The following is a 27,198-nucleotide window of genomic DNA, read 5'->3' on the forward strand; positions in this document are numbered from 1 at the left end:
TCTCCTATAAAATACACTGCTTTAAAACTATTATTCAGTTATTTTTTTAAATTATAAATCAGTGCTATTGAATACCCTTTACGTCTGTGTGTGGGTTTCACAAATATTGAACAGTATTAAAACATGCTTATGACTAAACCTCCTAACTCATTGGATCCTCAAAACTGTCGGTCAAACCACTAACCACCTAACTCCATGGGGATAGTTGTTTTTTTCCCATCATTGATTAGAACGACAAAGTCAGAACGAATCTCCAAATGAATGGTCAGAAACCTCCTAACTCCACTTGAGCTGTATTTGGGTAAAGTTATGATAATATAAGGACACGTTCAAGTATCTGACAATTTATAAAGTCACCATACCAACTTTGATGAGGGAGTATTGTGTTGTTCTAAAAACTTCTATTTCCTGAAAAGTACATATTTTGGACATGGTTTCTGCCCGACAACAGAGATATAAAACCACACACACAACTTTGTCATGAATGCAAAGCATAACATCACATAATTAAATACACAGACAAAACACTCATCTGAATTCAAAATTAGTTTTACTTAAAAAAAGGAAAGAAATGAACAAAATATTAACATCCTAGTAATGTACATTGGTTCTTCTTAACCTCATGAACCGTAGCGTCCCTATTCTGGGCATACTGTATCATACATGCAGATCTACATGCTCACAGCGGGTCGCGGTGCGACGTGCTGTGAGCTTGTAGATCAGCCATTTTCACAATTGACTTTTTTGTAATACAACAATAATACAAAAAAGAAGAAATTAACAGTTTTTGGACACACAAGGTTTGCACCTCACTGGGACGTTATCGGGTTCATGTGGTTAAGAATGGAGCTCCACAATCGAGACAGATTTGTGGTAAGGAGGGGGAACTTGGTGAATGGTCGACGGAGAGGCTTCGCTCCGCCTCTCATTTCTTAGACATCTTGACCTGCTTGTGTTTGGGCGGCGCCCACTTCAGACACATGTTGTCCACTGTGAGGGGGGGGGGGGGGGGGGGGGGGGGGGGGGGGGGGAGAGAGAGAGAAGAGTCACTCTTGTACATCTGCTATTTTCAAAACTTGAAATGTGACCTTCTGCATTGGGCTGCCAGTCCGAACACAGCATGAATGAACTGGGTGTATACCTGTGATTGGTGGCTTCTTGTACTGTGCGCTCTTGAGGTGTTCCTCCACCAGTTTAGGTGTGACACAGATGACATGCTGGCCTTTCCAGTACTTGACCATGTTGAGGGACTGCAGCGTGCTGATGATGTCACTCTGGGTGATGCTGGTCATTTGGCTGTGAGGGGTGAAGTAGAAGGTTTGACACAGGGTTTATAGAAGTAGAACATCTACAGCAGTTTTATTGTATCAACATAATCTACTACACAGATTTGTAAAAAGACAAGAAAAAAAAAAAGAAAAAGAAAAACATTCACCAAATGAATTCACCTACTTAAAGTAACCAACTAATTTTATTAATATGAAATCACAAATATGTCTTTGGGGGTATCTTGACTAACTCTATGTGTGCGTGCAAGCGAGCGTTTTTTAGTATACCCGAGTAGGGCTGTCACGATATGACATTTTACATGACGATTAATTGTCACTCAAATAATTGGCTATTAACGATTTAATTGTGTATTTGTCGTTGATAATTACATTTCTGTTTGGCTTTTAGGCTTTGAAGTTGCATATGGTAGATATGACACATAACCTAAATATACAAATACATTACTGACATATTTGACAACTTACTACTTAAAAAATAACATTGATAGTGGAAATAGCCGATCTACAAGCTCACAACGCGTTGTGAGCTTGTGGATCTGCAATTTCCAATATTTCTGACATTTTTCAACATTCACGATTATGACGATTGTGACAAAATAATTGCGATAATTGTGACAGCCCTATACCTGAGGTCCTTGATGGAGAGTGTACCCCTGAAGTCTCTCAGGATCTCCAGGAGCACCCAGGACCAGTAACTGCGGTAACTCAACTTGCCAAGGTCCGACAGCGGCTTCTCTGGGGAGCCCACCGCACTCTCCAGCTTGGACAGCTCGTAACCTTTAGACACACAAAGTTTCAACAATCTAATTCAGTGTTAACTGGACTCTAGACCAGCAGTTCTCAACCTTTCCTGGATCAAGAGAAAATCTCGAAAGTCTGACCATCTGACCACTTGACACAACAGCCATCTGTCGTGTTAAGTGGTCCGATGGGTGGGCTGCATGCCTTTTGAAAGCATGTTTATTTTGTGTTTCGGCTTGGATCAGTGAACTAACACAGTATACTTTTAGTTCATTAAGTGTCTACGGTACGGTAGGGTAAGTGATTTTCTTTGGTTATAATAAGTGTTAAATGGTTCTATATTCTGATAGAATTCATCGCAATAGTGTCTGTTCATTAACACTTGGGGAGCCAAACGCGTTCAGGGACGAGTTATGGCCACTAGATGTCACCCTGCCACAGGAAGTTATATCGTCGAGGGACGAGTCAACAAATAGTTAACTTTTCGAGACCGCAGCTTCCCTTTGCATGCCCTGAATCCATTACGTCACCCAGCCAGGGCAGGAAGCCCCCTGTCTCTCCCCACACGGAAGGATTTTACATGGCTTTAGATTCTACTTTGAAACATAAGAACGGCTTTATCTGAGAATGAGGTAAAAACAGCCCCATGGAGGCAGAGAGCTGATTGTTTTCACGGCGACACTTTACCGCGAATTTACCGCGATTTTTTTACCGCGAGTTTCGCGAGCGTTTGTAAACAAATGGAGTACCTCCTCAATCTTCTCTGGACACGCACGTGCACACGCACGAAGCTTGCGGGGCTCATCAAAACATAACGTAAGTCAATGGTGGCACCAGCAACAGCTATAAATGTTATAAACCTTGGCCGCCCATGTGTTAACAGGAGCCTCGTCTCTCTCCAGCTCTTTATTAAACTGAAAATGATTTTCAGGTAGGGATACCAATTTTATCCAATCAGGAGGTCTCAGACAGGATACAGATTAAACAAGTGAAATGGGAAGAGATGACAAAGAAATGAGCAGACAAAAATTGAACTGGAACACAAAACATCAAGCTGACAAATGGGTACTCTCTCCTGATTGGCCGATATTTTGCAACTGACCTGAAAATCTATTTTCTGTTTATTAAATAAATATCTGTAGAGATGGGAAGACTGCCGTTACTGAACAAACACTCTATAGCAATGATTACTATCAGAAAATAGTGCTTTAACCTTTTTCAAAAAACTTTGTTTTAACCAATAAATATAACTTGCCCAACCTTTAATGTGTGCCTTATCTCCTACTCACTGAATGCTATGAGGAACTTTCCATAGCCTCTCCGTTGGTAGGGGGGCAGTGTGAGGATGCACGCCACATTATTCCCATCAGGAGACTCTTTCTCCTGTAAAAACAAAATCACAAGATCTTTTTCATTAACCTCTAACCCGGTTAACCACAAAAAAACCTTTCTAGGAAGAAAAAAAAGAAAAGAAAAAATGTATCCTATTATAATATTCCCAAAGTTGGGACGGCAATCAAGGACAGACAAGGACTGCAGAACTTACTTTAGAGAAGTAACCGACTATGTGTGCGCCGTGTCTGTTGACTTCAGTGAGAATGTAGAAGATGAAAGGCTCCACGTCAAAGTAGAGCGTCTTGTGGTCCAGGAAGAGCTTGGCGAGTAGACACAGGTTCTGACAATAGATCTGACCACAGAGACCAGCAAACAACCGTGATAATTGAGAGGAGTATGAACTAAGGGTGCAACCGTTAAAATGAAGATCTACAAGCTCACAACATGTTGCGAAGTGACAAGTTGTGAGCTTGTAGAGCCACTCTTTTCTGTATTTTGCGGTGGAACCATTGACTGACCAAGTATAAAACAGGGCACACGTTTTTAATCAGACTTATCGATTTAGTTGATTATAATTTATAAAAAATATATTCTTATTTTTTCGTATCCTAAAAAAAAACGCTTCTCGATGAATCAAAACTTGAAACAATCATTTTCATGATCCAATCCCACTTTCTGACAACAAAGCTGAAAAGGACACACCATCCAGGAGCACAAGTTGAAAGCATTTTAAACAAAGTAATTTCTTCTGTGTTCATTTAACTCAGAGAGTTACTTTGGAAAATGAATACTCAGGAATTACAGTGTATTTGACCTTCCCAGCTCTGCTTACCTTGTGATCTCGCCCATCCACCTCGTACACTGAGATGTTGCTCCTTCTGTAGATCTCTTTACCCTGCGGTTGCTTCCATTGACAGTGGGACTAGAGACATGGAAGTAAACAGTTAATCCTCCTGACGTTTAAGTTCCACAGATGCAATAATCATACACATTCTAAACCACCAAGCAAGTACACAGAAGACATAGGGATTTCTTTTTGCCACACTACGATGAGAAGAATGGGATTTATGTTCATTACGGAACATAAATCTCATCCTAATTCTGCTTTAAATAGGGTGGGTGACAAATAAGCAGAGATTTACCCTGTGTTCTGAGTAGATTTAACACTTTTCTGTGGGTTATCCCCATACCATATCACTGCTGTGGGGCAGAAACCATCTTCAGTTTATGTAAATGAATGCCCTACTTCGTCAAACAGAGTGTCACAAAAGTTATTCAAATAACTGATCTACAAGCTCACAACACATCGCATTGTGAGCTTGTGTGTATGTTTTTTTTAGGTTTTTACCTGACAGTGACTATATTTTAGCTTGAAAACAGAACAAGTGTATCCCTTTTAGCAGCCTACATCCAGGGAGTTGAACTGACCAAGTGATATCGGAAGGTCTTCTCGTACTTCATGTACTTGAGGCAGTACTCGCAGATCCACAGCTTGGGCTGCTTGCCGTAGTCTTCTGGAAATGGCGAGAAGTACCAGGCATCGATCTCAAAGTTCCCTATCTGGATCTTGTCCACATATTTCACTTTGGTGATCTGGGGGAAGAAGACACGAGAAAGATTGTTATTTTTGTCTGTGCTGGAAACGTACATCCTGTGAATGCAGTTTTTTCAGTGATGTAGAGCTAACAGGTGTTCTGCAAAATGACAAAATGCTTGATGTGGATTTCAGTACAGGGTTGTAATAGGCTGCTGCTATCTAGGCTTAAAAATACGGCTTACTCGATTCTGATTTGTCAGTAACGGTATTCTGATCATTCTGCAGCCTGTTATTTCTAAATAGTAGAGCACTGTTCTGCCTCTATTTGAATTGTTAGAAGTGGAAGCTTGGAAAATATTAGTTAGTTATACATTTTCGGGGGTGAAGTAGGACCTCTCCCCCGAAAGTAAGACCTCCACTTTGCGTCAGACAGCTTTGCGTCACCCCGTCATGTTTTCTGTTGCTCACATACAGTTGAGTACATGGTGAGCACAAATACTGTATGTGAGCATTTGTCTCCAACACACATTATCATATACACAACTCCACACATTCCTTACCGCTTCATGCTCCTTCTCCAAGGCTGCTGTTGTGGGGTCCATCTCTGCATAAGTCTAGAGAGAGGGAGAGATGGATGAATCCTGTCAGAATCATAAACCAACAAACTGCCACAGGTGGCGAGATGCCTTGTTTCCTATTTTTGTTGTTGGGGTATTTACATTGCACCCTGACCCCAAGTAAAATGCTTCTCAGGTCTCAACTGGGTTTCCATCGACCATTTTTTTATGCACACGCCATTTTTAATTTTGTGGATATATGGAAACACAGAAAATACCCCCAAATCTTGATATTTAGCGAAAACATTTTTTCGTTTGAAGTAGTTGGATCTTGCTAGCTTTATCGAAAATGCACAAATGAGGGATGGAAACACTTTTGCTCAATACGTTCCGACATTGAGAGCATTACTTCTATGACTCCATCAATGTAGCACAATTATAACGTATTGTATCATCATCAAATAGCCTAATCTAACCAAATTACAAGTGTATAGACAATGTGAAGACAACCTTGCAAGCCTGGAAGAAAGCTTGAATAAACTAGACAGACCTAGGCAATGCCAATAATACAAGCAAACTATAGAGGGTATGCGCATGACAGCCGGAAGTTTTGCATGAATGAAACAGAGTCAGTAGGAGCCATGAAGAGGAGTGAGGAGAAGCGCTTCCAAACTGCTTCATGCTGTTTTATGTTTTGGCACTGAGTCTGTTCATGGTGATGATCCTGAGTGACATTGGATGCATACCCTAGTCTATAAAACTGACCTCAACAGTGTAATTGGGGGAAATCATAAGCAGCTCAAGGCAAGCCTTGGTCTGCAAAACAGAACGTTGACTGCACTCCGGCAAAACAAGGCTCACAAGTTATGACAGAAATCCTGGTTGTTAACAAAGTCACAGAAAAAGATCTCTAGTTCTGGCTCCAACTGCTTTATACAACCTGGACAAGATGACACACCTTCTGCACATGGTTGATCTCATCATGCTTCCTCTTCTGGTTTCGGGTGATTTTCCTCTCCGGCTGCTCCCCTAGCTCGCCGATGCCGCCAATCTCTGCACTCTTCCTCACTGCATCCTTTACTGTCTTGGTGAGTGCCAAGCGGGCCTTGCCCACCCACTCGTCCAGGCGCCTGTTGACTGCATGCGCCAAAAAGCAATGGATGATGGTAAAATACTGAGACTTTGCTACCGACAGACTAAACAAAATATTTACTGCCATCCCATTTAAAATACCAACAATGCGTTGTATGGATATTATTTTACGAGGCGAAATGTGTCACGTGTGTGAAACAAATAGATAAACCCTATGAACCTGAGGTGCTATATCTTGAAAAGCATGATCACAGCAGTGTATTTTACATTAGCTATTGAAATGGAACTCACATCCCACATAGTGGACATAAAACTCCTCTCTGCCCTCTTGCTCATTCAACCGGGTCTGGATCACCTCAGCTGAATCTGAAAAGGGGGAAAAGGAGAATAGTTAACAACCTCAACAAAAACAATGGTTGTTACATTGTCTTTTCTGTGACCTGTCAAATTTAGACCTTTGTGACTACAGGGGTCAGTGCAAAGAAGAACGACCTACATTATTCATTCTAGCTACAGCTATTGAGCCATAGGATATGAGTCGTGACATATTCTAATGGTGCAGAAAATCCCCAAAACATTCATAGATATTATTCATGTAACGGTACATCTAGACCGGATCAGCAAAATGCACAAGTTTCAGTGTAACGCGGCCGATGAAGCAATATAACATAAACATAAACATAAACAAATCAAATGAAGAGTGGTGTAACCCCCGCAAAAAAAAGCCACAATTACGGTACAACAAAACAAATAACACTCACGCCATGTTTTATCGGCTCGCTGACACAAGTACGTCTCCCCAATGTCCACCGTCACCTCCTGCTCCCTACAGCCGCTCAACTCCTCCCCGTCCCCGGCGTGCAGGCAACTCGAGTCCCCGGACTCTCGAGAGCGCTCCAGGGCCTCCGACTCGTCGTCCTCCCCGCCACTGCCGTTCGAGGAGCAGGCGGCCTGGATCTGGATCTGCGTCCCGCCGCCGTCCAGACCCGTCCGGTCCGCTAAGCCGTGTCGTGACTCCATGTCCACCATCATGTCCATGTTTATGCCTTTTGTACGATTGATCGGCTAACAAAGCTAACGTGAAATGAAACGTACGTGTCGTACATCACACGCCGTTATGTTTCTGAATCTGAAAACAAACCCGCCGCAACCGCAATGGTCGTTGTGTGTTGCAGTGTTTTTAGCCCCGCCCACAAGATGATTCTCCAAACACTGGGTCGGGAACCATTTGTGGGTCGCAGACAGATTATTATGGGCCCCTTTGTTTTTGTTTCCTACGTGGTTATAACAATCTAAAATTATATCATGTATTACAACTATATCCTGGTGGTCCAAATGAAAAGAAAAAAGAGTGATCAGTCATTTAGCCCCATATAGAACCTCACCCGTCCGTCGCTGCATACTACAGCGACTTTGGTTAGGCTGTTTATTGAAGAGTTTCATGACACAGTACAAATGGTACACATACACAGGTCAACTAAAAGGAGAGGAGACCATAGTAAGCTTTGCGGCTTATTTACACTGTTACATTGTTGTGTGTTGCACTGTTGCAGCTTGCAGGTTTTGTGAATAATGCATGGATCACTCTGTTAGACTGTTTAATACCATAATGATTTTAGATTAGAGTTTATTTGTCATTGTAACAATACAGTACAACGAAATGTATTTGTGCATTTGAGCACGCTGCTGCCATACAGTACATACAGTACCACGGCGCTGCTGATTTGTAAAGCAAATCCCTAGCCTCCTTCAAAATTGTTATGAAAAGTCACCTTCAGACAGCTGCTACCCGTGTAAATAGACTAAGCCCCCATGCCCCCCCCCCCTTTTTTTCTTTCTTTTCTGCCTTTGTATTTGATCGATGTTATGCTTTTGAAACTGATATTATCCTAGATAAAGTATGTTCTATCCGTCTGTCTTTCAATGTTATATGAGATACTTAAAGTGCTGTGGAAATAAGCCTCGGCTTTCTAGGATCTCCTTTTAGTTGACCTTGTACCAGTGATTTGTACTGTCATGAAACTGTACTTTTTTCTATTGCAAACTTCTAATAAATTATTCAATCAGTCAATCAAACTAACAACAAACGTTATACCAGTGAGTGTGACTGACATAAAAACGAACGTTCCACACAGGCAATTTCCATTTTCACCGCTAGATGGTGGTAAAGACTGCAGTATTACCAATTACGTAATTTTTCTCTAAGCCAAAACCCCTAGAAGTGTTGTGTTTCTCGCCTGGGAATAGACGCTGCAGTGCAGCCTGAGCAATACAGCGAGACCCAGTCTTGTATGCCTCCTATAAAACAAAGATGTTTTCTGCTCCTTGACATTTACATCGAGACCGAGTTGATTAAACAGTAGAATTGTGCTTGTTTTCTTCTTAAAATATCCCTGGATAGGAATCATATAAATAATGATATGCTTATAATTAAAAGTAGGCTAATAACTAAAAACACAATTTCAAAGTGGATAATTGTGACTGTGACCAATTCATTTATTTTGATGGTGCAATTTTAGGCCACATAGAATACATATGCTCAATAATCTTTTATGTATACTGTTGTTATAGTCTATTTAGGCCTACATTTGATGTCAGGGATTCACAGATGCAAGATCAACTATAACAATAAAGCTTATAAGATAATACAAGCCATAATGAGTTATACATAATAAAGATAAAGTCCATCGTGCAGATTAAGAAGAATCCCCTTCTTCAGCACTGTTCTCCATGTTTCTGGAAGTTTAGAGAAAGAGCGGAGCGTCATGTAGGCATAGAGTTATAATAAGAGCATGTAGGTTACGTCATCATGCCGGAAGCTAAATGTACGCTCAATGCTCTCATTGGCCAATGCTGTCTGAAACGTAGAGAAACATCCAGAGAGTTGTGGAAATATCCAGAAAGCTTCACAAATATATATAAGAGCAGTTTATCAGACACACAGACAGTCACAGCATCTTGACAAGATCCGAGGAAGGGACACAGCATCGTACGCTTAACAAGTGAACAGCGAGGAGCAACTATTTTACACAGACACTTCTCAGCACAGACACAGTAAGTAGTCTACATATACCAGCACCAGCAGCCTGTTTCTGACACTTTTACAATATCAGGCTATTGAAGGAATAGGGTTGTAATTTGAATTTGAATAATAATAACCTCAAGGCTACAATAGTAATTTCATTAAATTTTCAGCATTGTATAAATATATCCATAGAGAAACTATGCATCGGTTATTCATCGTGAATTAAATTCCAGGAAGCCAGGAGGATTGTAATATAGGTCTAACTGTTGCAAGACTTAATTTGAAACATTAAAATGGTAAAATACCCAATTAGAATCACTTAATTGTACAATGAACTATAATATGTATTAAAATGTGTATAATTTGATTAAAATCATAGAGATAATGATTAAGCCTATGTTGTTCTCTACTGTAATATTTTTATATAATCAATGTAAGTAGGTCGGGAGTGGAATATAACTCATGTATTAGATATACATAATAAAAACAATAATGTATACATTGTTTGAATTGTTTCATGTTTCTAATATTCCCTTCATTTGTTTCTAGGTATTACGGTATTCAAAATGTCTGCAAAAGGTGTTGCTATCGGCATTGACCTGGGAACCACCTACTCCTGTGTGGGGGTTTACCAGCATGGCAAAGTAGAAATCATTGCCAATGACCAGGGCAACAGGACCACCCCCAGCTATGTGGCTTTCACAGATACTGAGAGACTCATTGGAGACCCAGCCAAGAACCAGGTGGCTATGAACCCCTCCAACACCGTGTTTGATGCCAAGAGACTGATTGGCCGAAAGTTTGATGATGATGTGGTGCAGTCAGACATGAAGCACTGGCCCTTTAAGGTGGTGAGTGATGGAGGAAAGCCCAAAGTTCAGGTGGAATACAAGGGGGAGAACAAATGCTTCAACCCAGAGGAGATCTCCTCCATGGTCCTGGTAAAGATGAAAGAGATTGCTGAGGCCTACCTGGGCCAGAAGGTGAACAATGCTGTCATCACAGTCCCAGCTTACTTCAACGACTCACAGAGGCAGGCTACAAAGGATGCTGGCACCATTGCAGGGCTGAATATACTGAGAATAATCAACGAGCCGACTGCAGCCGCCATCGCCTACGGACTAGACAAAGGCAAGTCAGCAGAACGCAACGTCCTAATCTTTGACCTGGGTGGGGGCACCTTCGACGTGTCCATCCTGACGATTGAGGACGGCATCTTTGAGGTGAAGGCTACAGCTGGAGACACTCACCTGGGTGGGGAGGACTTTGACAATCGCATGGTCAACCACTTTGTGGAGGAGTTCAAGAGGAAATACAAGAAGGACATCAGCCAAAACAAGAGAGCTCTGAGGAGGTTGCGCACAGCTTGTGAGAGGGCTAAGAGAACCCTGTCCTCCAGCTCTCAGGCTAGCATTGAGATTGACTCTCTTTTTGAGGGCACTGACTTCTACACCTCCATCACCAGGGCTCGCTTTGAGGAGATGTGCTCTGACCTCTTCAGGGGAACATTAGAGCCTGTGGAAAAAGCCCTTAGAGATGCCAAAATGGACAAGGCGCATATTAATGACATTGTCTTGGTTGGAGGCTCCACCAGAATCCCCAAAATCCAGAAACTCCTGCAGGATTTCTTCAACGGCAGGGAGCTGAACAAGAGTATCAACCCAGATGAGGCGGTGGCTTATGGAGCTGCCGTCCAGGCTGCCATTCTGTCAGGCGATACATCAGGAAACGTTCAAGACCTGTTGCTGCTGGATGTGGCACCTCTGTCCCTGGGCCTTGAGACAGCTGGAGGAGTCATGACAGCCCTTATTAAACGGAACACCACCATCCCCACTAAACAAACTCAGACCTTCAGCACTTACTCTGACAACCAGCCAGGGGTCCTCATCCAGGTGTATGAAGGAGAGAGAGCTATGACCAAGGACAACAATCTGCTGGGCAAGTTTGAGCTGTCAGGAATCCCACCTGCTCCTAGAGGGGTTCCTCAGATCGAGGTCACCTTTGACATCGATGCCAATGGCATCTTGAAAGTGTCTGCAGTGGATAAAAGCACAGGCAAAGAGAACAAAATCACCATTACCAACGATAAGGGCCGGCTCAGCAAAGAAGAGATCGAGAAGATGGTGCAGGATGCTGACAAATACAAAGTTGAAGACGACCTTCAGAGGGAAAAGATCGCTGCCAAGAACTCCCTGGAATCCTATGCCTTCAACATGAAGAGCAGTGTGCAGGATGACAACGTGAAGGGGAAGATCAGTGAAGAGGACCAGAAGAAGGTCATTGAGCAGTGTGATCAGGCCATAGCCTGGCTGGAGAACAACCAGTTGGCTGATAAAGAGGAATACCAGCATCAGCAGAAAGAGCTGGAGAAAGTGTGTGGTCCCATCATCAGCAAGTTGTATCAGGGAGAAATGCCAACAGGCAGCTGCAGACAGCAGGCACAAGGCAACTCCATGGGCCCAACCATTGAGGAGGTTGACTAAAATTAGTCATCATGAAAAAATGTAAAAAAAATAAAATGGAATGCCTACTGTACCTCCACTTTTCTGACAATGGGTGGTTGGTTGCCCATATTGTATGTTGTTGAACATGAACATTCACTGTCGATTATTTTGTATGTATGTATGTATATAGTAGTAGAGTATAGTAAACTGTAAAATGTAATATTTCTGGTGCTTTTTATCTTTTAAATAAAAATAATTATATTATAATGATGTCCTGAGTTATTCACATTAGAACAATAAGAGATGACAATGAAGCTTTTGATGCATGATTTCACTGTAATATTTTAACTTAATCATACATTGGAGCTAGGTACATTGAAGACATTTTCTTTGTTTGGAAAACTGAAACCCAACTTCAGTCCCTCAACATTAAAAGTGCTGACCAAAGGCCCTGAGTAACAGACCTCATGTCAGTGAAGACCAATCTTTATCTGAAAGATAGGGTTGTTTCTCACAACTCATTTCGGTTGAGTAAACATGAGGGGACCACAGTACCAAGATATTCTGTTTTTTTGGCTTGCCAGAACCACCACTTTTGATTGATTGATTGAAGGCTTTATTAGAAGTTTGCATAGGAAAATGTACAGATTCATGACGGTACAGTTCACTGGTACAAGGTCTACTAAAAGGAGATCCATGAAAAGACTAAGCTTATTTCAACAGGAAACCATTCAATTAGTCTACAACAGATCTGAAGTCTACAACAGATCTGAAGCAAAAGTGTTACATTGCTTGCATAATTTAAGCGTAAAACATACCTTCACTGAAAATTGATAAAACCTATCAAGGCAGTTTCCCATTCCTTTCTTTGCAGTAGCACACAGCACAATCACCTTTCTACCTAAAAAAAACACTGTGATAAATGTATCTCCATTGCGTCAATGAAAACTATTGGATCAAGCTGATCACATTTACATTAATGTTAATATGACCATTGTGTAGGGGCAATAACTTGGCAATTATTTATTATTAGTGTGGTTGCTATAGGCAACACACTATAGTTCCAGCCCAGCTTACTTCTTAATATTCTGGATAAACTTTTAACCAATCAGGGAGCAACATTCTCGTGAATGGGGGAGTGGTGCGAGCTTGAGGATTGGTCAAGCTATCCAGACAATAAATAGGCAACCACACTTGCAATTTCCAATCGCATCTTTCTAGTTATTGTGGGCTCGCTGAAGGTGAGCACACGTATCTATGTTCTCCTCATTAGTGTGGTTGCCCAACAGGACAACACACTATATAGTCCTGGGGAAACCTTATTCTTTTTCTAGGGTAACCAAAAGTTTGGCAAATTACTCCTCCCAGTTTTTGCGCCACACATGGGCCATATGTCATTTTCTTTTCTTCTAATTTCATGAGGAAATCAAAGAAATACCATAAATTAGAAACACATTTTTAAGTAGTGAAAGTAGGCGATCTACAAGCGTGTAGATCAGCTATTTTCACTGGTTTGGGTCCCGGGCAAGCATCTAATCAATCTTTGGGTCACGAGTGGAAAGGTTTGGGAACCACTGGACTACAGTGTTGCGCGTCAGCTCTTAAGGCTCATAACGTGTCCTGTCCGCCAGGCATTGTGCTTTTGTAAAGCTGCCATTTTCTGCTTTAGGTCCCACAGCTACGATGAATGGTCGTAGATGCATTGTGATTAAACAAATGTTTAGTTCAACTTGGTTCAACCTACAAATTGCTACAATGCCAGAATAATGAGCACCAAAATCTTGATTCAAATTGCTAATGGGTATTTCAGGCAATGTTTCTTAGACGTTTTGGAAAATCTTATAAGCAAAAGATGGCATTCTCTGCCTACTGTATACTTTCCCTTGCCTCACAGTCACAACTGACCTAGTATGGGTATACATGCGGACTGGAGAAACATGCTACATGAGAGAACTGCAAGTCATTTCAGATACCTCAAGATTCCTTTAATTTTTTGCTCTTTCAATTCATATGGCAGCACAACACAGACCAACAATAACCATCTGCATCGGATACAAGCCTGCATGAATGTGCATATCAAAGACCAGGACAACACCAATGCAAAGGATGGTAAGATGCTATACAGGACTTCAGTTCTGGTGCAGGGCTTTGTGTTATACATGTTGATAATGGAGCCACACATACATTTGTTCTTTTGCCCTCGCATGGCCCTTTGTCATAGCACCCCCTCCTTACCCACTTCCCTCTCTACCACCTTTTGGTGGAATCCTCTCCCATGACCCCGTCGAGGCCCACCTCCTCTGCTACAGGGATTAGAGGACCCTACCCTGCTTCTCGGACCTCGCCCATCCCAGTTATGGTGGGCAGATCCTGGAGGGTCCCATTGGTCCGGTCCTCTGACGTGCCTCTCCTGCCAGTGACTAGGGTGTTGTCCAGATCCACAAGGGCCCCTTCTCCTTCCTCGATTTGTGTGGCCGTGGACAGATTCCCCGACATCCTTTGGGCAGTCGGATTTCAGTCCATCCAAATTTGGCTGGCAAATTGGCTGTTTGTCAGAAACCAGAAGCTCTTGAAGGTTTTGGACTGTAGAGCACTCATCCTCTGTCAACTTGGTTTGATTTAGCTCGGCATTTCCTACTTTCTGAAGTCTGGATTCAGAAGCTTGGCAATTCGTGCTGGCTGAAGACAGACTGAGTTTGACCAACTGCTCTGAAGGTGGCGTGGGTCTTCCGTGGTGTGGCCTTCCCCTGCCCCCTCTTCTTGTGTGCTTTGATTGGATAAGCCTTCTGTGACCATGCCAGCCTCTGCGATATGACTGGCCAGTGTGCAACTGATCCCCCTGGACACGAACATCATTGGAGGACACCGGAAAAGCGGAGGGCACTGATTGGGTAGTAGAGGCATCTACATCGAGGTTCATATTTTCACCGTCAGCGGGTGTCTGCAAAAGTTGACATGTATTAGGCTTAAACATTTTCATGTGATGTATGAAACAAAATAGATTTGCTACTCAACTTTGTTGTAGGGTCGTTTATTGTTGCTCACCTCATTGATATGTATTAGGAAACGATTTGATTCCACTTCAGGGTCAATGAGTCCTCCTTTGGCCTTCTGTCGTTCTAAAACGTCCTGGAGTTCACGCCACTTCAGTCTGAAGTCTGCCCCAATCTCTACTCCTTGCATCTGGGTAACACAAACAACCAGGTTCATTACCCTTTCTTCAAACTAACATGGCTTCCGTTGCTCCAGAGACAAGTCATGGTGCAAGAATTAAATGTACTTCATAGGATATTATTTTCAGTAAAGCTAGATCACAAGTTTGGGAATAGTACTAGGAGATGAAGTGAAGGAGAGCAGTTTGCAGCATTCACAGCAACGATGTGGCAAAACACAAGTTTCCCTTTTAACTGATGTATTTTTAATGGACAAAATAATAAATCCTGCTGCTGCGTGATGCATTAATCACTCCCCCGCTGGTCCCCCCTCCCCCAAACTAAGGACTGTGTGGGGCAGCGAATTCACATTTCAAATTGCATTGATTGACCTAAACAACTAGTTTTAATTTCCAGACTTGAAATCAACCAATTAAGATATAATTAAATCCAGAAACATAGTATGCCAAGTCAATAAAGTACAGTTAATAATAGTGATAATATGTTGTATTTGAATGTAGAATGCAGGACCATGTTGATTTTACCTCAGGAAAGCAGGGAGCAGGAGAAGACATGAGCTGTTCAACATCATACATCAGAGGTTCTCTGCACACCGGACACACAACAGTCAGCTCCTACAAAAAACAAAAAACATTTCAAGCTGCCATGTACCAAAACTGGTCACCCAAACTAATTCGTAGACTAGGTAGGCACTTGACCACCTCACCGATATTAAAATAAAGTTAGGAAAACATCCACGGTCGAGCAAAGTAAGAACGTGCGACTCACATTTGCTGTCCCCACACTAGGGACTTTTAAAAACGTGCTTAGTTAAGATTGTATACAAGGTTTCTGCCAGACAGCGACAATATACCCCTTCCATCTGAGGTGCATTTATGTCAAGTGTGCGGACTAGGGATGGGATGATATGAAAATTTCATATCACGATTATTGTGAGCAAAGAAATTGCTATTTACAATATTATCAAGATAATCAAAATATCCCCAACATCCATTATCCTGGGGAACATTTGCTAAAAAATAGCCGATCTGGCAAAGAGATTTGGTAGAGCGTGAAAAAAGACTATTAAAGGCGATGTACACAACAAGGCATCGTGGTATAAATAAATAAAAAATAGCAGCAAAGGAATTGCAGCTCTGCAAATAAAAGGTGAATTCATCCCAATGCATGATGGAGGACGATTTCACGATATGATTATTGAGTATTTTTCATCACGATAAAAGATAACAATGATTATCGTCCCATCCCGTCCCATTCTGCGGACAGAAGAGGAGGACTTCTCTGACCTCCTCTTCCGTCCTCTCCCTGGTCTTGTCCTCCTCCAGTTCCCTTTCTCTCTCCCTCAGCTCCCTCTCTGAATGGGTGACGTAGCGGCCCAGGCAGTGGGAGTGAAAGTAGTGATAGCAGCTCGTTTTGGTGAATACTTCATCCTCCTGAGGAGAGGGATAGAGAAGGTTGTTAACCCATTTAGATTTGAACCACTTTAGCCATTATTTTATACTTTAGCTATTAAAAAATATATAGCTCATAGTGCGGCACAGAGTGCCACGCTAGGAGCTTGTAGATCTCCCATTTATTTTAAATCATGAAAGTTTGTGCAAACCTTTGAATATATATATTTTTAAAGCAGACATTCGTAACTAAAATTTTGCTTCTGGGGGTCCCTGGAATAAAGTATTTTCAGATGGTGGTTTGAGCACCACTGATATAGAAACATAACATTTTTCAGAAAACTGTTAGGATTTAGAAGACCTTTTTAAGAATCAGCCTTAAGAATCAGCCTTAAGTCTAAGAACTGGGCAGTGGAACCGTGGCCAGCATCAGCCCAAGCACATACTGTGTCAAGAGTGTCAAGCAAAGAGGGTGGACAAACAATGACCTCTAGTGTGACAGCTGTAAGAATTCATAATTATCGTCAGTAGAATCTTTGGGTCCACAAATGAAGTCATAAGCATTTTCATCAACATAAAAGACAGCAAAACCAACCTTAAAGTCATAAAGGCAAATAACACAGTTCCCATGGGGAATATTGCTCTCTGTCAGCATCTCTTTGGCTTTCTGAGGAAGGAGACACAGTGAAAAGTGAGACAGAGGAGTAGAAGTTTAAAGCTACACTATGTAACTTGAATACATTTTGCATGTAAAGTAATACAATGCAACAAACACAACTGAAGGGGCTGTATTGGTCTGCATGCTCTTCTCTTAAGACATCTAGATCCTGTGGTAGGTAGGGTCTGACCACTACTGGTTGACAAGTGGTACTGCCTGAAGGTCAAAATGAAAAAAGAAAAAAAAAAGAAAAAAAAAAGAAAACTCTCTCCTAATCAAACAGGCGTGCTCTATTGGCTCAGTGGTAAAAAATGACAGCATTTAATTCCATGGGGGACTCAGGTCAACTTCAAATCCCAGAAAGGCCATGAGTGCAGCTTTAAAGAGGAGGCACCAAATAATCGGATAGCAAAACTATTACACATCGTACACAATTGTGTATTAAAAGAAGATCAGTATTATGCTGGAGTGATAACAGACCTCGATGAGCTGATATAAGACTGGTGAACCAAGACTGGCCTCTGCCTCGGTTTGCAGACACCTCTTAACACTTGATGAGAGCAGAGAGAAAGAGAGACCTCATTTGGACTATAATTATGTTTGAAATTCAAAGTAGTAAGTGTACAGTGGAAACTGAAAACAGCAGTATCAGGTTATGAGACATTTATACTGACACCCGACACCCCCCGCATTATATAACAAGTTGTCATCCCTTCAAACTTAAAACGTCTATTTTTTTTATTTTTATTTTTTAAATAGGGCTCAAGTGCTTAAACTAAGACAAATGGGTCCAACAACAAGGACTCAAACTCCTCACCTGTTGAGCTTATCATCAGAAAGTCCTCTGGGGTTATGAATAGAGATGGTGGGAGGAGAGAATGGGTACTGTGAGAGGGACAGAGAAACATTATTACTCCTTGCACCAGCCCCAGTTAAACGTTGTCATACACTGGTGCCACTCAAACGTTACCTATATCTACAAGCTCACAACACGCTGCAATTGATCTGCTACTTTTGAAAACTTATTTTGTTTTGCTACAATTTAGTTTTTATATAATTGATTAGATGTATTAGTTTGATTAACTGTTGCACCCCTAGTTTTGCATCACTTGAGTAAAGTCATTACCTATTCAACTTATCTTAGTGAGAGCCCTCTATATTCATATTGAGGCCCTCTACAGTAATTTATCAAATATTACACAAAAAAAAATACAAGATAGTAATACCATTGAGACTTGGCAGTCACTGCCAAATTATTGTATTCTGCAGTGAAATAAAAGCTTTGCCCAGGAGCGACAACACCCATAATTTGACTTGCATGAGGCTGCGGTTAGGCTAGCTTTAACCTGTGACACTTTAAAGCTGCAATATGGAACTTATGGAATTATAAAATATTTTTTACACAATCTTCATGGTAGAGTTTGAGACTTGAGTAGACCTAGCAAATCGTGCAGTGGTTGCAGGTGGTCTCCCTGCTCTTCCATTTAAACTTTTATTTTAGACCCTTGTATCAGGTAGAGCACAGGTTGACATCAAGTAATAGAGTCTGAAGCTGTGCATACGCATTATGCACAATATTTCCCCATGCAGTTATTCCGACGTCGGAAGAATGGTAGAAGATTGGTGTCCCATGTGGGGACCAGAGTTCAAATTCCGGCCGTGTATGATGACAAGAAACCTATGGACTGAGTTTTACTACAGACCAACAGCAGATACTGTACAGTAGGATAAGACACTGAGGCTGGATTTACACTGCCAGCCAAATCCAGCCTGAATCAGATCTGTGTCACATCAAGATTGGAATCTGATTTGCTTAAATTAGTCTAAATGCAGACAGGTCACATGCAGGTCACATGAAATCTGATTTTTACCAGACATATCCAGAGGTGGTTTCAAATCTGATTTCTAAAGATGTGTCACAGTCTGAACGCAGTAACCTGATATAACAAGCCAAGTCACACATGAAACTGTCCAAAATGTCACTTTCAGCTTAACCCGAGCACCACTGATGTGGTTAAAACAGTAGTTCAGGATAAGTTTTACCCTGCAGAAGAAATACAGAGCAGTATTCAGTGGACAGAGGGAGATATGTAACGTATCCTAGCACTTTGGTGGGATGCCTCAGTACATGAAAAATGTAAAGGAACAATTATGGCAATATATGAAGACACAAGGTCCTATCTGCAACATCAGATGACATTTTTAAAATTGAAAAAACAAAGAAAAGTCATAATGCCTACGGTGTTACCATGGTAACCAACGCAGATATTTCAACGCAGGGCAGCTTTGGGTTGACATTGTTAAAATCAGTTTGAACACACAGATCAGATCTGGTCACTTGGCAATGCAGTGTGAACAGTCGGGCCAAAAGATCATATTTGGGAAATAAATCAGATTTGGCTAGATTTGACTGCAGTCTAAATCCAGCCTGAGTGGGCCTACCTCCAGGTCAAGGGTCATCGTCAGGGTAAGTCGGACAAACTGGGAGACGGAGTCCTCCGCCGTAGAGGGATACAGCACCAGGCTCACCTCCCAGCCCCTGGAGAGAGGTAAAACACAAACTGATCTATCATATCAATTCTTTGTGATTTTGCAATATAATGAAATTGCAATGCAACAACAATGCAGAATATAACGGAAGACAAAGAGCTGGTATTGGCCGGGTAACATCCGTGGCTTTAGGCACTTTATATTTTGAATTTGTACATGTATGGAGAAATAAGGGCATTGAGCACGGAATTCCAAAAACTAATTGGGGAAGTCTCCAAGACTGTCGGAATCGCTGGAAAGAATCGAAAACCTATTGAAACATTATTTCATGACACATTTGTATACTGATATTTTTTTGCAAACAGACAACCTTTAGTCTAAAGCTATCGACTTCCAAGAGTGTACAAATAGGAACCTTTTACACTCTTGGGAGTTCAATTATGGCTTCACGGTGGTCTCTTACCTGTCACCTGTCCTGGTGACATGCAGCTCATCCAGGTAGATGGACTGGAGCACCTCAATTTCACACATCACACTGCAGAGAGGGGTAGAAATAGAAAGGTGCCATGTGCTCATTCAACTTAACCATCCATCCGGAATCTGACTGTGCCAGTCATCGCTTTTTTGAACAAATATGGAGATGCCTGACACATAATTATACTGACGTCATTGATGAGTGGGGTCAGACAGTCAAGACAGTGACAACGTACTGTACAAGTAAGGCCAGCAGTGGTGGGAAAAGTACTACATTTTGTTTTACTTAAGTAAAAGTATCAAAACTGCAAGGCAGAAAAGAAATTCTCTGTTACAACAGTCTGGAATTCAAAATGTACTTGAGTAAAAGTACAAGTATTTGTATCAATCTGTACTCAAAAGTACAAAAGTAGAGTACTCATTATATGCAGAATGTCCCATTTCACAGGTTTTCATATAAAATATATTTGGGGGAAAAAAGCAGATGATCGGATATTTTAAATGGCCGAAATGTATAGGGCTGAAGTGAAAACTAAAGTTTTTAAATTATTGTAGTGGAGTAAAAGTACAATATTGGCCTCTGAGATGTAGTGGAGTAGAAGTACTGGATTTCCTCAGTTGTTAGTATGCTACTAACAGTACTTGAGTAAATTACACCACTGAAGGCCAATTATAGATACAAGCAGCCAACCTTGAATTAAATGTGATTCATATTTGTCCGCTATTACAATACTGTACTCAGTATGATCCTTAGTGCATTGGTGTCCTACCGAAAACAGTCGATATACAAGCTCACAATATGACACCCTTTAGATCAGAAAAAAATCACACATCTCAGCCATCTGACTATCGGTGTTAGCAACCGTTAGCTTAGCAGAGAGCTGTTATTGCTATACGCAAACCAAAGCATTGATCAGTATGATCTGCTCAAAACAACATAGCCACCGTTTGTGTAAAGCTGTACAACAAATGGGTGAGACGTGTCATTCAGAGATGTATAGAAAATCCCAACATTTCAATGATTTCACACGCTGTCAACAAACTCACTCGCACTCCGCAGCCATGATGTCCAACACAGCACTGAGGTACATAGGGTACTTTTTAACCCCTAAACACTGACACAGACATAGCCAGACACAGCGTGAATGGGCGTAAAGGCATAGGGTATTTACTATTATTTTATTATTATTAAATTTTGGACCTATTATTATTAAATGTATTAGTATTATTATTCCATTGCTCTGCTGTGTGTGTGTGTGTGTGTGTGTGTGTGTGTGTGTGCTGTGTGTGTGTGTGTGTGTGTGTGTGTGTGTGTGTGTGTGTGTGTGTGCGCGCGTGCGTGTGTCCGTGCGTGTGTGCGTGTGTGTGTGTGTGTGTGTGTAATATTTTGAGTTTTTTGTCACATTCCTAAGACAAAAATTGGATTATAGTAAATTTACTCCGAAATCAATGGGGGTAAATTTATTGGAATAAAATTTTGTTTTAGGAATGCAACAATATGGCGTGTTTGGGGGTGAACTACTCCTTTCAGCACGAATGGGCCCCCAGGGCAATACAAGGACCGTTTGGTTCAGATTCTCGCAAATTCGCCAAATTTGGCACAGATAACATACTTAATCATTTTAAGATGGGTGCCAAGATGGGCACCCCATGGTACTGCCGTATTGCGCAATCCAATTGGGCTCCCATTGACTTTCTATACAGGAGGAAAATACCCAGAAAAAGCGCCCCAGTCTGCGACACTCGGGGTTACCCAAAAAACTCTGAAAAGTGATGACTCATCACTTTTCATCACTAAAGTCGATGGGAGCCCAACTTGATTTGGCCGCTGTGGCGACCCCGAATGTCGCAGACTCGGGCGCCCTAGCTAAATCATTAGAGCATGCCCTGAGCTACATCTGTGCAAAATTTTGAACTTTTAGACTGATTAGCACGAGAAAAAAAAACCCTAAGGCCTCCGACTAACATGAATACTCACCCATACGTGTATTGTTTTCTGAGACCATTTCTAGCCCACGGAATGTTTTTTGTGCAAAACAAATGCCTGCAATGGATTCAGCATCATGACAAACCCCTAGTTAGACCCCTCAGATCCTCCTTAAATACCCAGAAAAAAAATATTTTTCTGGGTATTTTCCTCCTGTATAGAAAGTCAATGGGAGCCCAATTGGATTGCGCAATACGGCAGTACCATGGGGTGCCCATCTTGGCACCCATCTTAAAATGATTAAGTATGTTATGGACAACATCTGTGCCAAATTTGGCGAATTTGCGAGAATCTGAACCAAAATATGCCTGGCTTCCCCGACTAGTTGGGCAAGAGCATCTAATACTGTATTATTCTTTTTTAAATTCATATACATTGTATGTATAATATTAAGTGTGAAATGGTTTCATATTTTAAATGACCCACACATCCTGTGCTCATGTAAGTAAGTCAGGAGCTGCTCCAGCTGGTCTGAGACTGAGAGTCTGCACAGATCCTGCTATTGCAGGAATAGTGAGACATATTATTTCATCCCAGATTAATCTGATTTCCACTGCAACCACCACTTTCAAGCTGGCATCCAATTAACCATCCCTATTTTGGGAATGTCATTATAGGCAAACATTAGATCATGTCGATCAACAAGATCAGTTTGTGAGCTCGTTTGAGAAAAACAATAGGCCAGCATCCTTTGATGGCACTGGTTTATGCAAGGGGCATGGTGCAAGCTGCCAGTTTGCAAATGCTTGTCTCCCTCATGGCATGGGACCTTGCTTTGGTATTTGATGTTCTTTCCTGCCTGCCATTTTGAGCCTATATGAAGCAGGTAGAGCTAAAGTTCTTTTAATGTCCTTAAAAACTGCATTCTTGCTTTGGTCTCTGCCAAGCACATTAGTGAGATTCATGAATTTTCTGTGCATCACACATGTTTGTGATTTGCTAACTATGAATGAGCTGTTTAGTCGGAGGCCTAACCCTGATTTTATTAATATGGTAGTCAGCTCAGATGCATCATGCATGTAAATAAACAGGGTGGAGGGTTTTAGAAAGTTTATTTTTTTCCCCCTGTCTCTCGGTTACAACCAGCTGTCTTCATCCAGGTTAAATTGAAAAGGCTATGTTATAATGTTTAGAATAGCCTCCTAGAGCAGGGGTCTTCAACAGGGAGTCAGGGACAGGGACCCCTTGGGGGTCCTCAGAGTTACTACAGGGGGTCCTCCAAATCTTTGTGTGCTGTGATAGAAACATTTTTTTCTCTCTTTTTTTTATATCAACCACTTGAACCCTGGCCTCCATATTTCGAGAACTTTAGCCAAAAACTGCAGATCTACAAGCTCACAACGCCTCGCGCTTGTGAGCTTGTAGATCGGCTATTTTCGGCAAAGAGGTTTGGTGTAGAGGGGAAAAAGAGCAGACTAAGTACAGAGTGAAAGGTCAAGTTTATCAAGTATTGACGGTTCAAGACAAGTGGTTGATCTGAAATTGATATAAATCCAAGTCTGTCGTCTGGCCCTGTTACAGATTTTGTCCAAAAATCATGCAGATCGGTACACAGTATCTCTGTAGCCATTAAACGAAACGGGTATTTTTTACATTGATGCTCCTACATATTATCATGCAAGCACCAGTTAAAGTTACTTTCCATCCCTCATATACTGTGTGCACAGTGCACATCCCATAACCCACACACTGCACATCATTTCAGAGCTCATATCTTTGAACGGGTAAGGACTAGTATTTATAATGTTTAGAACTTACAATAGCCTCCTAAGCCGATGACTATGGCTACCTGACTATTCCTGTTGTATTTTCAGACATGATTCCATGCTTGATTGCGATTGCTTAACAGTAATCATTACACAGAATAAATACAGAGGCCATGCAGAGCAAATAGGAGAAGGACATACTGTCAAACAAACATGTCAAAGTGCAGTGGATGTCTCTGTCTGTCTCTCAGCAGCCTGTGCCTGGTGAGGTGTCTGCACATTAGGAAGGTGAGTAATGTACTGCTGTACTTCCAATGATGTCTTTGAGCTAATTTATAATGTATTGCTTACCGAAAGAAATATATACTGTATCTTCTTCTTTATTAAATCACATTCACTTGAAAAATAATGCATTTTCTTTGAGTTACCCTGCCAACATTATCATTTAGTACCTGTTTCAGCTTTGCCTTTTATGATACTTGGTTATTGAGGTCTTGCCAGCATTGACGTTGCTATTTTCATTTCAAGTTTCTCTTCTGAATATTAGAGAATCGTAGAGCGCTTCTGTCCATTTAAAATGGGAAAGTGAAATGGCCCAATGAAAACACAATTTTATATGCAGGCTCTTTACTTCATATTTGACTTGGGAATGGACTACAACAGTGGTTCTCAACCTTTTCCATATCAGGGCCCGCTTGAAAATCTCTAATCCAGAGACAACCTTTTTCACATGGTCATTTTCTTGATAGTCAGTGTTGCCATATTAAAATTAAGTTAAAGTATGACACCAAATCAAAATGTATTTTTTCATTTTGATTGTCCATAGGTATACAACAACCTTGATTTCTCTATATATTTTGTATTCTTTAGAAATCTTTTCTTTCACATCAGGATGTATTGATCATTAAAATCATTCAGCAATAACATCACCTACAGTATCTCCCAGACTCCCTACAATTTACAATTTAGGCATTTAGCAGACGTTTTTAATCCAAAGCAATTTACAATAAGCAGGTAATACATCAATATAATAAGCTAGATAATATGTCAGTACATCAACAACAATACCACAAATGCACACGAATATCAATCTAGCAAAAACAATAGGTAGACCACACACCTAAGCAGTAAAAAACGTTTCTAAAACCTAAAAATGCTATATAGTACGGAGGATTGAGGTCAGATTTGAGGTGAATCGTTCACTTTTTCATAAAAGCATGAAATTTGGTACACTTGTACAGTTTGGGCCCCTGAACATTTTCAGATATGGAGCCATCACAAAAACGCCCCCTGGTGGCCATGGTGGCCATTTTAATTTCCACCATTACCATTGAATGTATTTTTCATCATAACTCCTGAACCGAACAAGATAATACAGAATATGTGACGTCTACACCTATGTTTTGATGGTCAAGGATTCCATTGATATCATGTATAACATCATAACATGTTCAGGTGAATAGTTAATAGTCAATTCAATGATGTTGTGAGGTAGTCCCATGGTTTTGTCCAATTCTTTTTCACTTTTTTATAAAATTATGAAACTTGGTACACTTGAACAGTTTGGGGCCCTGAACATTTTCAGATATGGAGCCATTGCAAAAACGCCCCCTGGTGGCCATGGCAACCATTTTAATTTCCGCCATTGCTAATTAATGTATTTTGCATCATAACTCCTGAACCAAGCATGATAATACAGAATATGTGATGTCTACACCTATGTTTTGATGGTCAAGGATTCCATTGATATCATGTCCAGGTGAATAGTTAATTGCCAATTCAGTGATGTTGTAAGGTAGTCCGATATGGTTTTGTCCAATTTATTTTCACTTTTTCATAAAAGTATGAAATTTGGTACACTTGTACAGTTTGGGACACTGAACATTGGCAGATATGGAGCCCATAAATCGCCCACTGGTGGCCATGGTGGCCATTCTAATATCCGCAATGGCGGCTATTTTAATATCCGCCATAACCAAATAATGGGGGCATGGTGGCACAGTCGGTTTGGCAAAAGGGCCTTTCTGTGTGCAGTTTGCATGTTCTCCCTGTCTCTCCTACGGTAGATACCCTCACAAAAACATGCAGTAATCCTGGTATCTATAATGCCTCCCCCTGACCAGCCTGATGGAGGGGAAAAGGAACTGGTTGGAATAACGTGTTCCTCCCATGCGCTACGTCCCCCCTGTCAGCTGAAAAGAAGCGGCCTGTTCACTCCTCATGCACTGAAGGAAGCATGAGCTCAGTTTGGGGCTCTCCCCAGGCGTGGCAGAGGGAGAGCAGAGCCCAGGATTACAGCTTAGGCAATTGGCACAGGGTGAAAAGATGGGTTGCAAAAATTTTAAAATATAACTAAATAATGTATTTTGCGTCTAATTTCCTAAACCATACATGATAATACAGAATATGTGATGTCTACACCTATGTTGTGTTGGTCAAGTATTCCATTGATAACGTGTACAACATCATAAACTGTTCAGGTGAATGGTTATTTATTAGTCAATTCAGTGATATAGTGAGGATTGCAATGAAATAGATGAGAGAATTAAATTTCAAGCATAATTCATGTCATCCGACATCCTGATTTACTGTTACGATGGTGTCCAAATTAAGTATTTATTTTTGGTTGACTCATCTCAGTGCTTTTTTGTGAAGATCTGTCATCTGCTGAACCCCTTCATGAAGCAAGTACTTTCCTGCCAAACTGCACAAAAAATGCATGTTACCATGATGGTGCACCTGGTACACACATAGCATAGCCTTTGCTGAGCTGGTTTACTATATTGAGAATGTCTGTGCAAAAGAAGAAATGAAGTCTGTCTTTAGTTTTAAATAAACTATTCTCCTGCTACCTAGATCAACTGAGCCAGGAACAGCAGGGATGTGCAGAGAATGTTAGAGAGGCAGGGGCTGAAATGGCCCTTTTGGTGGAAATATTGAAAATAGCCGACATACCGCTCGGCTATTTTCGGTGCTTGATACCACACTGAACTAATCAAGTCAATAGTGGTGTAACGGCATAGATTTCTACACAGAGAGGGAAATTCTTTCAACATTAAGATGCTGCATTCAAGTTCAGGAGAGTTTGGACAAGACAATTCTCTTGAATGCTGCCTTCAGGTATGGCATGGAAAGAGGGCATTAATTTTGCATTTCTCCATAGTAAAAACTGCATTCCTGGTCTGGAGAGGGCACTTTTTACAGACAAACAAAACGGCAGGGGCTCAAGCCCCCTTTGATGTCTATGTGTGCACGTGCCTGAGGAACAGACATCAAGGGTTAACTCCACACATTTAAAG

The 27,198-nt window shown here is 41.3% G+C and overlaps 4 protein-coding genes across 5 annotated transcripts in view; 2 read left to right on the top strand and 2 right to left on the bottom strand.

Annotated features, from left to right (window-relative positions):
* Positions 1 to 533: 533 nt before the first annotated feature.
* kat8 (K(lysine) acetyltransferase 8) lies at positions 534 to 7,693 on the bottom strand. Its single transcript, XM_080724395.1, has 11 exons — positions 7,313 to 7,693; positions 6,843 to 6,917; positions 6,418 to 6,596; positions 5,463 to 5,516; positions 4,794 to 4,958; positions 4,198 to 4,287; positions 3,577 to 3,717; positions 3,320 to 3,413; positions 1,916 to 2,066; positions 1,142 to 1,296; positions 534 to 990 (listed from the first exon to the last, which is right to left on the bottom strand). The coding sequence occupies exons 1-11, from the start codon at positions 7,587 to 7,589 to the stop codon at positions 926 to 928; spliced, it is 1,446 nt and encodes a 481-aa protein (XP_080580521.1). The 5' UTR covers positions 7,590 to 7,693; the 3' UTR covers positions 534 to 925.
* A 2,449-nt stretch (positions 7,694 to 10,142) lies between these two features.
* On the top strand, positions 10,143 to 12,059 carry LOC308284005 (heat shock 70 kDa protein 1; the record flags this gene model as incomplete). The annotated part of the gene is made up of 1 exon (XM_080724527.1): positions 10,143 to 12,059. One exon carries the CDS (start codon positions 10,143 to 10,145, stop codon positions 12,057 to 12,059), a length of 1,917 nt encoding a protein of 638 aa, XP_080580653.1.
* A 1,959-nt stretch (positions 12,060 to 14,018) lies between these two features.
* Positions 14,019 to 21,272, bottom strand: rnf25 (ring finger protein 25). Its single transcript, XM_080723832.1, has 10 exons — positions 21,254 to 21,272; positions 20,196 to 20,267; positions 19,685 to 19,781; positions 18,060 to 18,127; positions 17,723 to 17,792; positions 17,180 to 17,251; positions 16,480 to 16,626; positions 15,718 to 15,807; positions 15,066 to 15,203; positions 14,019 to 14,961 (listed from the first exon to the last, which is right to left on the bottom strand). Exons 1-10 carry the CDS (start codon positions 21,268 to 21,270, stop codon positions 14,236 to 14,238), a joined length of 1,497 nt encoding a protein of 498 aa, XP_080579958.1. The 5' UTR covers positions 21,271 to 21,272; the 3' UTR covers positions 14,019 to 14,235.
* A 2,838-nt stretch (positions 21,273 to 24,110) lies between these two features.
* The window catches only part of LOC308284337 (alpha-1-antitrypsin-like protein GS55-MS), a 30,765-nt gene continuing 27,677 nt past the window's right edge, over positions 24,111 to 27,198 (top strand). For both annotated transcript variants that reach the window (XM_080724922.1, XM_080724923.1), the window contains exon 1: positions 24,111 to 24,187. In XM_080724922.1, coding sequence (XP_080581048.1) covers positions 24,113 to 24,187 — 75 coding nt within the window. In that variant the 5' untranslated portion in view covers positions 24,111 to 24,112. The remainder of the gene's footprint in view (positions 24,188 to 27,198) is intronic.

The sequence above is a fragment of the Nannobrachium achirus genome, assembly GCF_963921795.1.
Source record: "Nannobrachium achirus genome assembly, chromosome: 4".
NCBI lineage: Eukaryota > Metazoa > Chordata > Actinopteri > Myctophiformes > Myctophidae > Nannobrachium > Nannobrachium achirus.

Bases quoted from the DNA above. Each gene is read 5' to 3' on its own strand.
- rnf25 (XM_080723832.1), bottom strand. The intron at 18,128-19,684 runs GTAGGCCCACTC...TCCCTCTCACAG, and splicing joins CGATGACCCTTGACCTGGAG to TACCCATTCTCTCCTCCCAC. The intron at 17,793-18,059 runs GTGAGGAGTTTG...GCTCTCATCAAG, and splicing joins TCTGATGATAAGCTCAACAG to TGTTAAGAGGTGTCTGCAAA.
- kat8 (XM_080724395.1), bottom strand. From the start codon at position 7,589: ATGGACATGATGGTGGACATGGAGTCACGACACGGCTTAGCGGACCGG. The intron at 5,517-6,417 runs GTGTGTCATCTT...CCCTCTCTCTAG, and splicing joins AGATCAACCATGTGCAGAAG to ACTTATGCAGAGATGGACCC. The intron at 1,297-1,915 runs GTATAGGGCTGT...CACCCCTCACAG, and splicing joins CTCTCCATCAAGGACCTCAG to CCAAATGACCAGCATCACCC.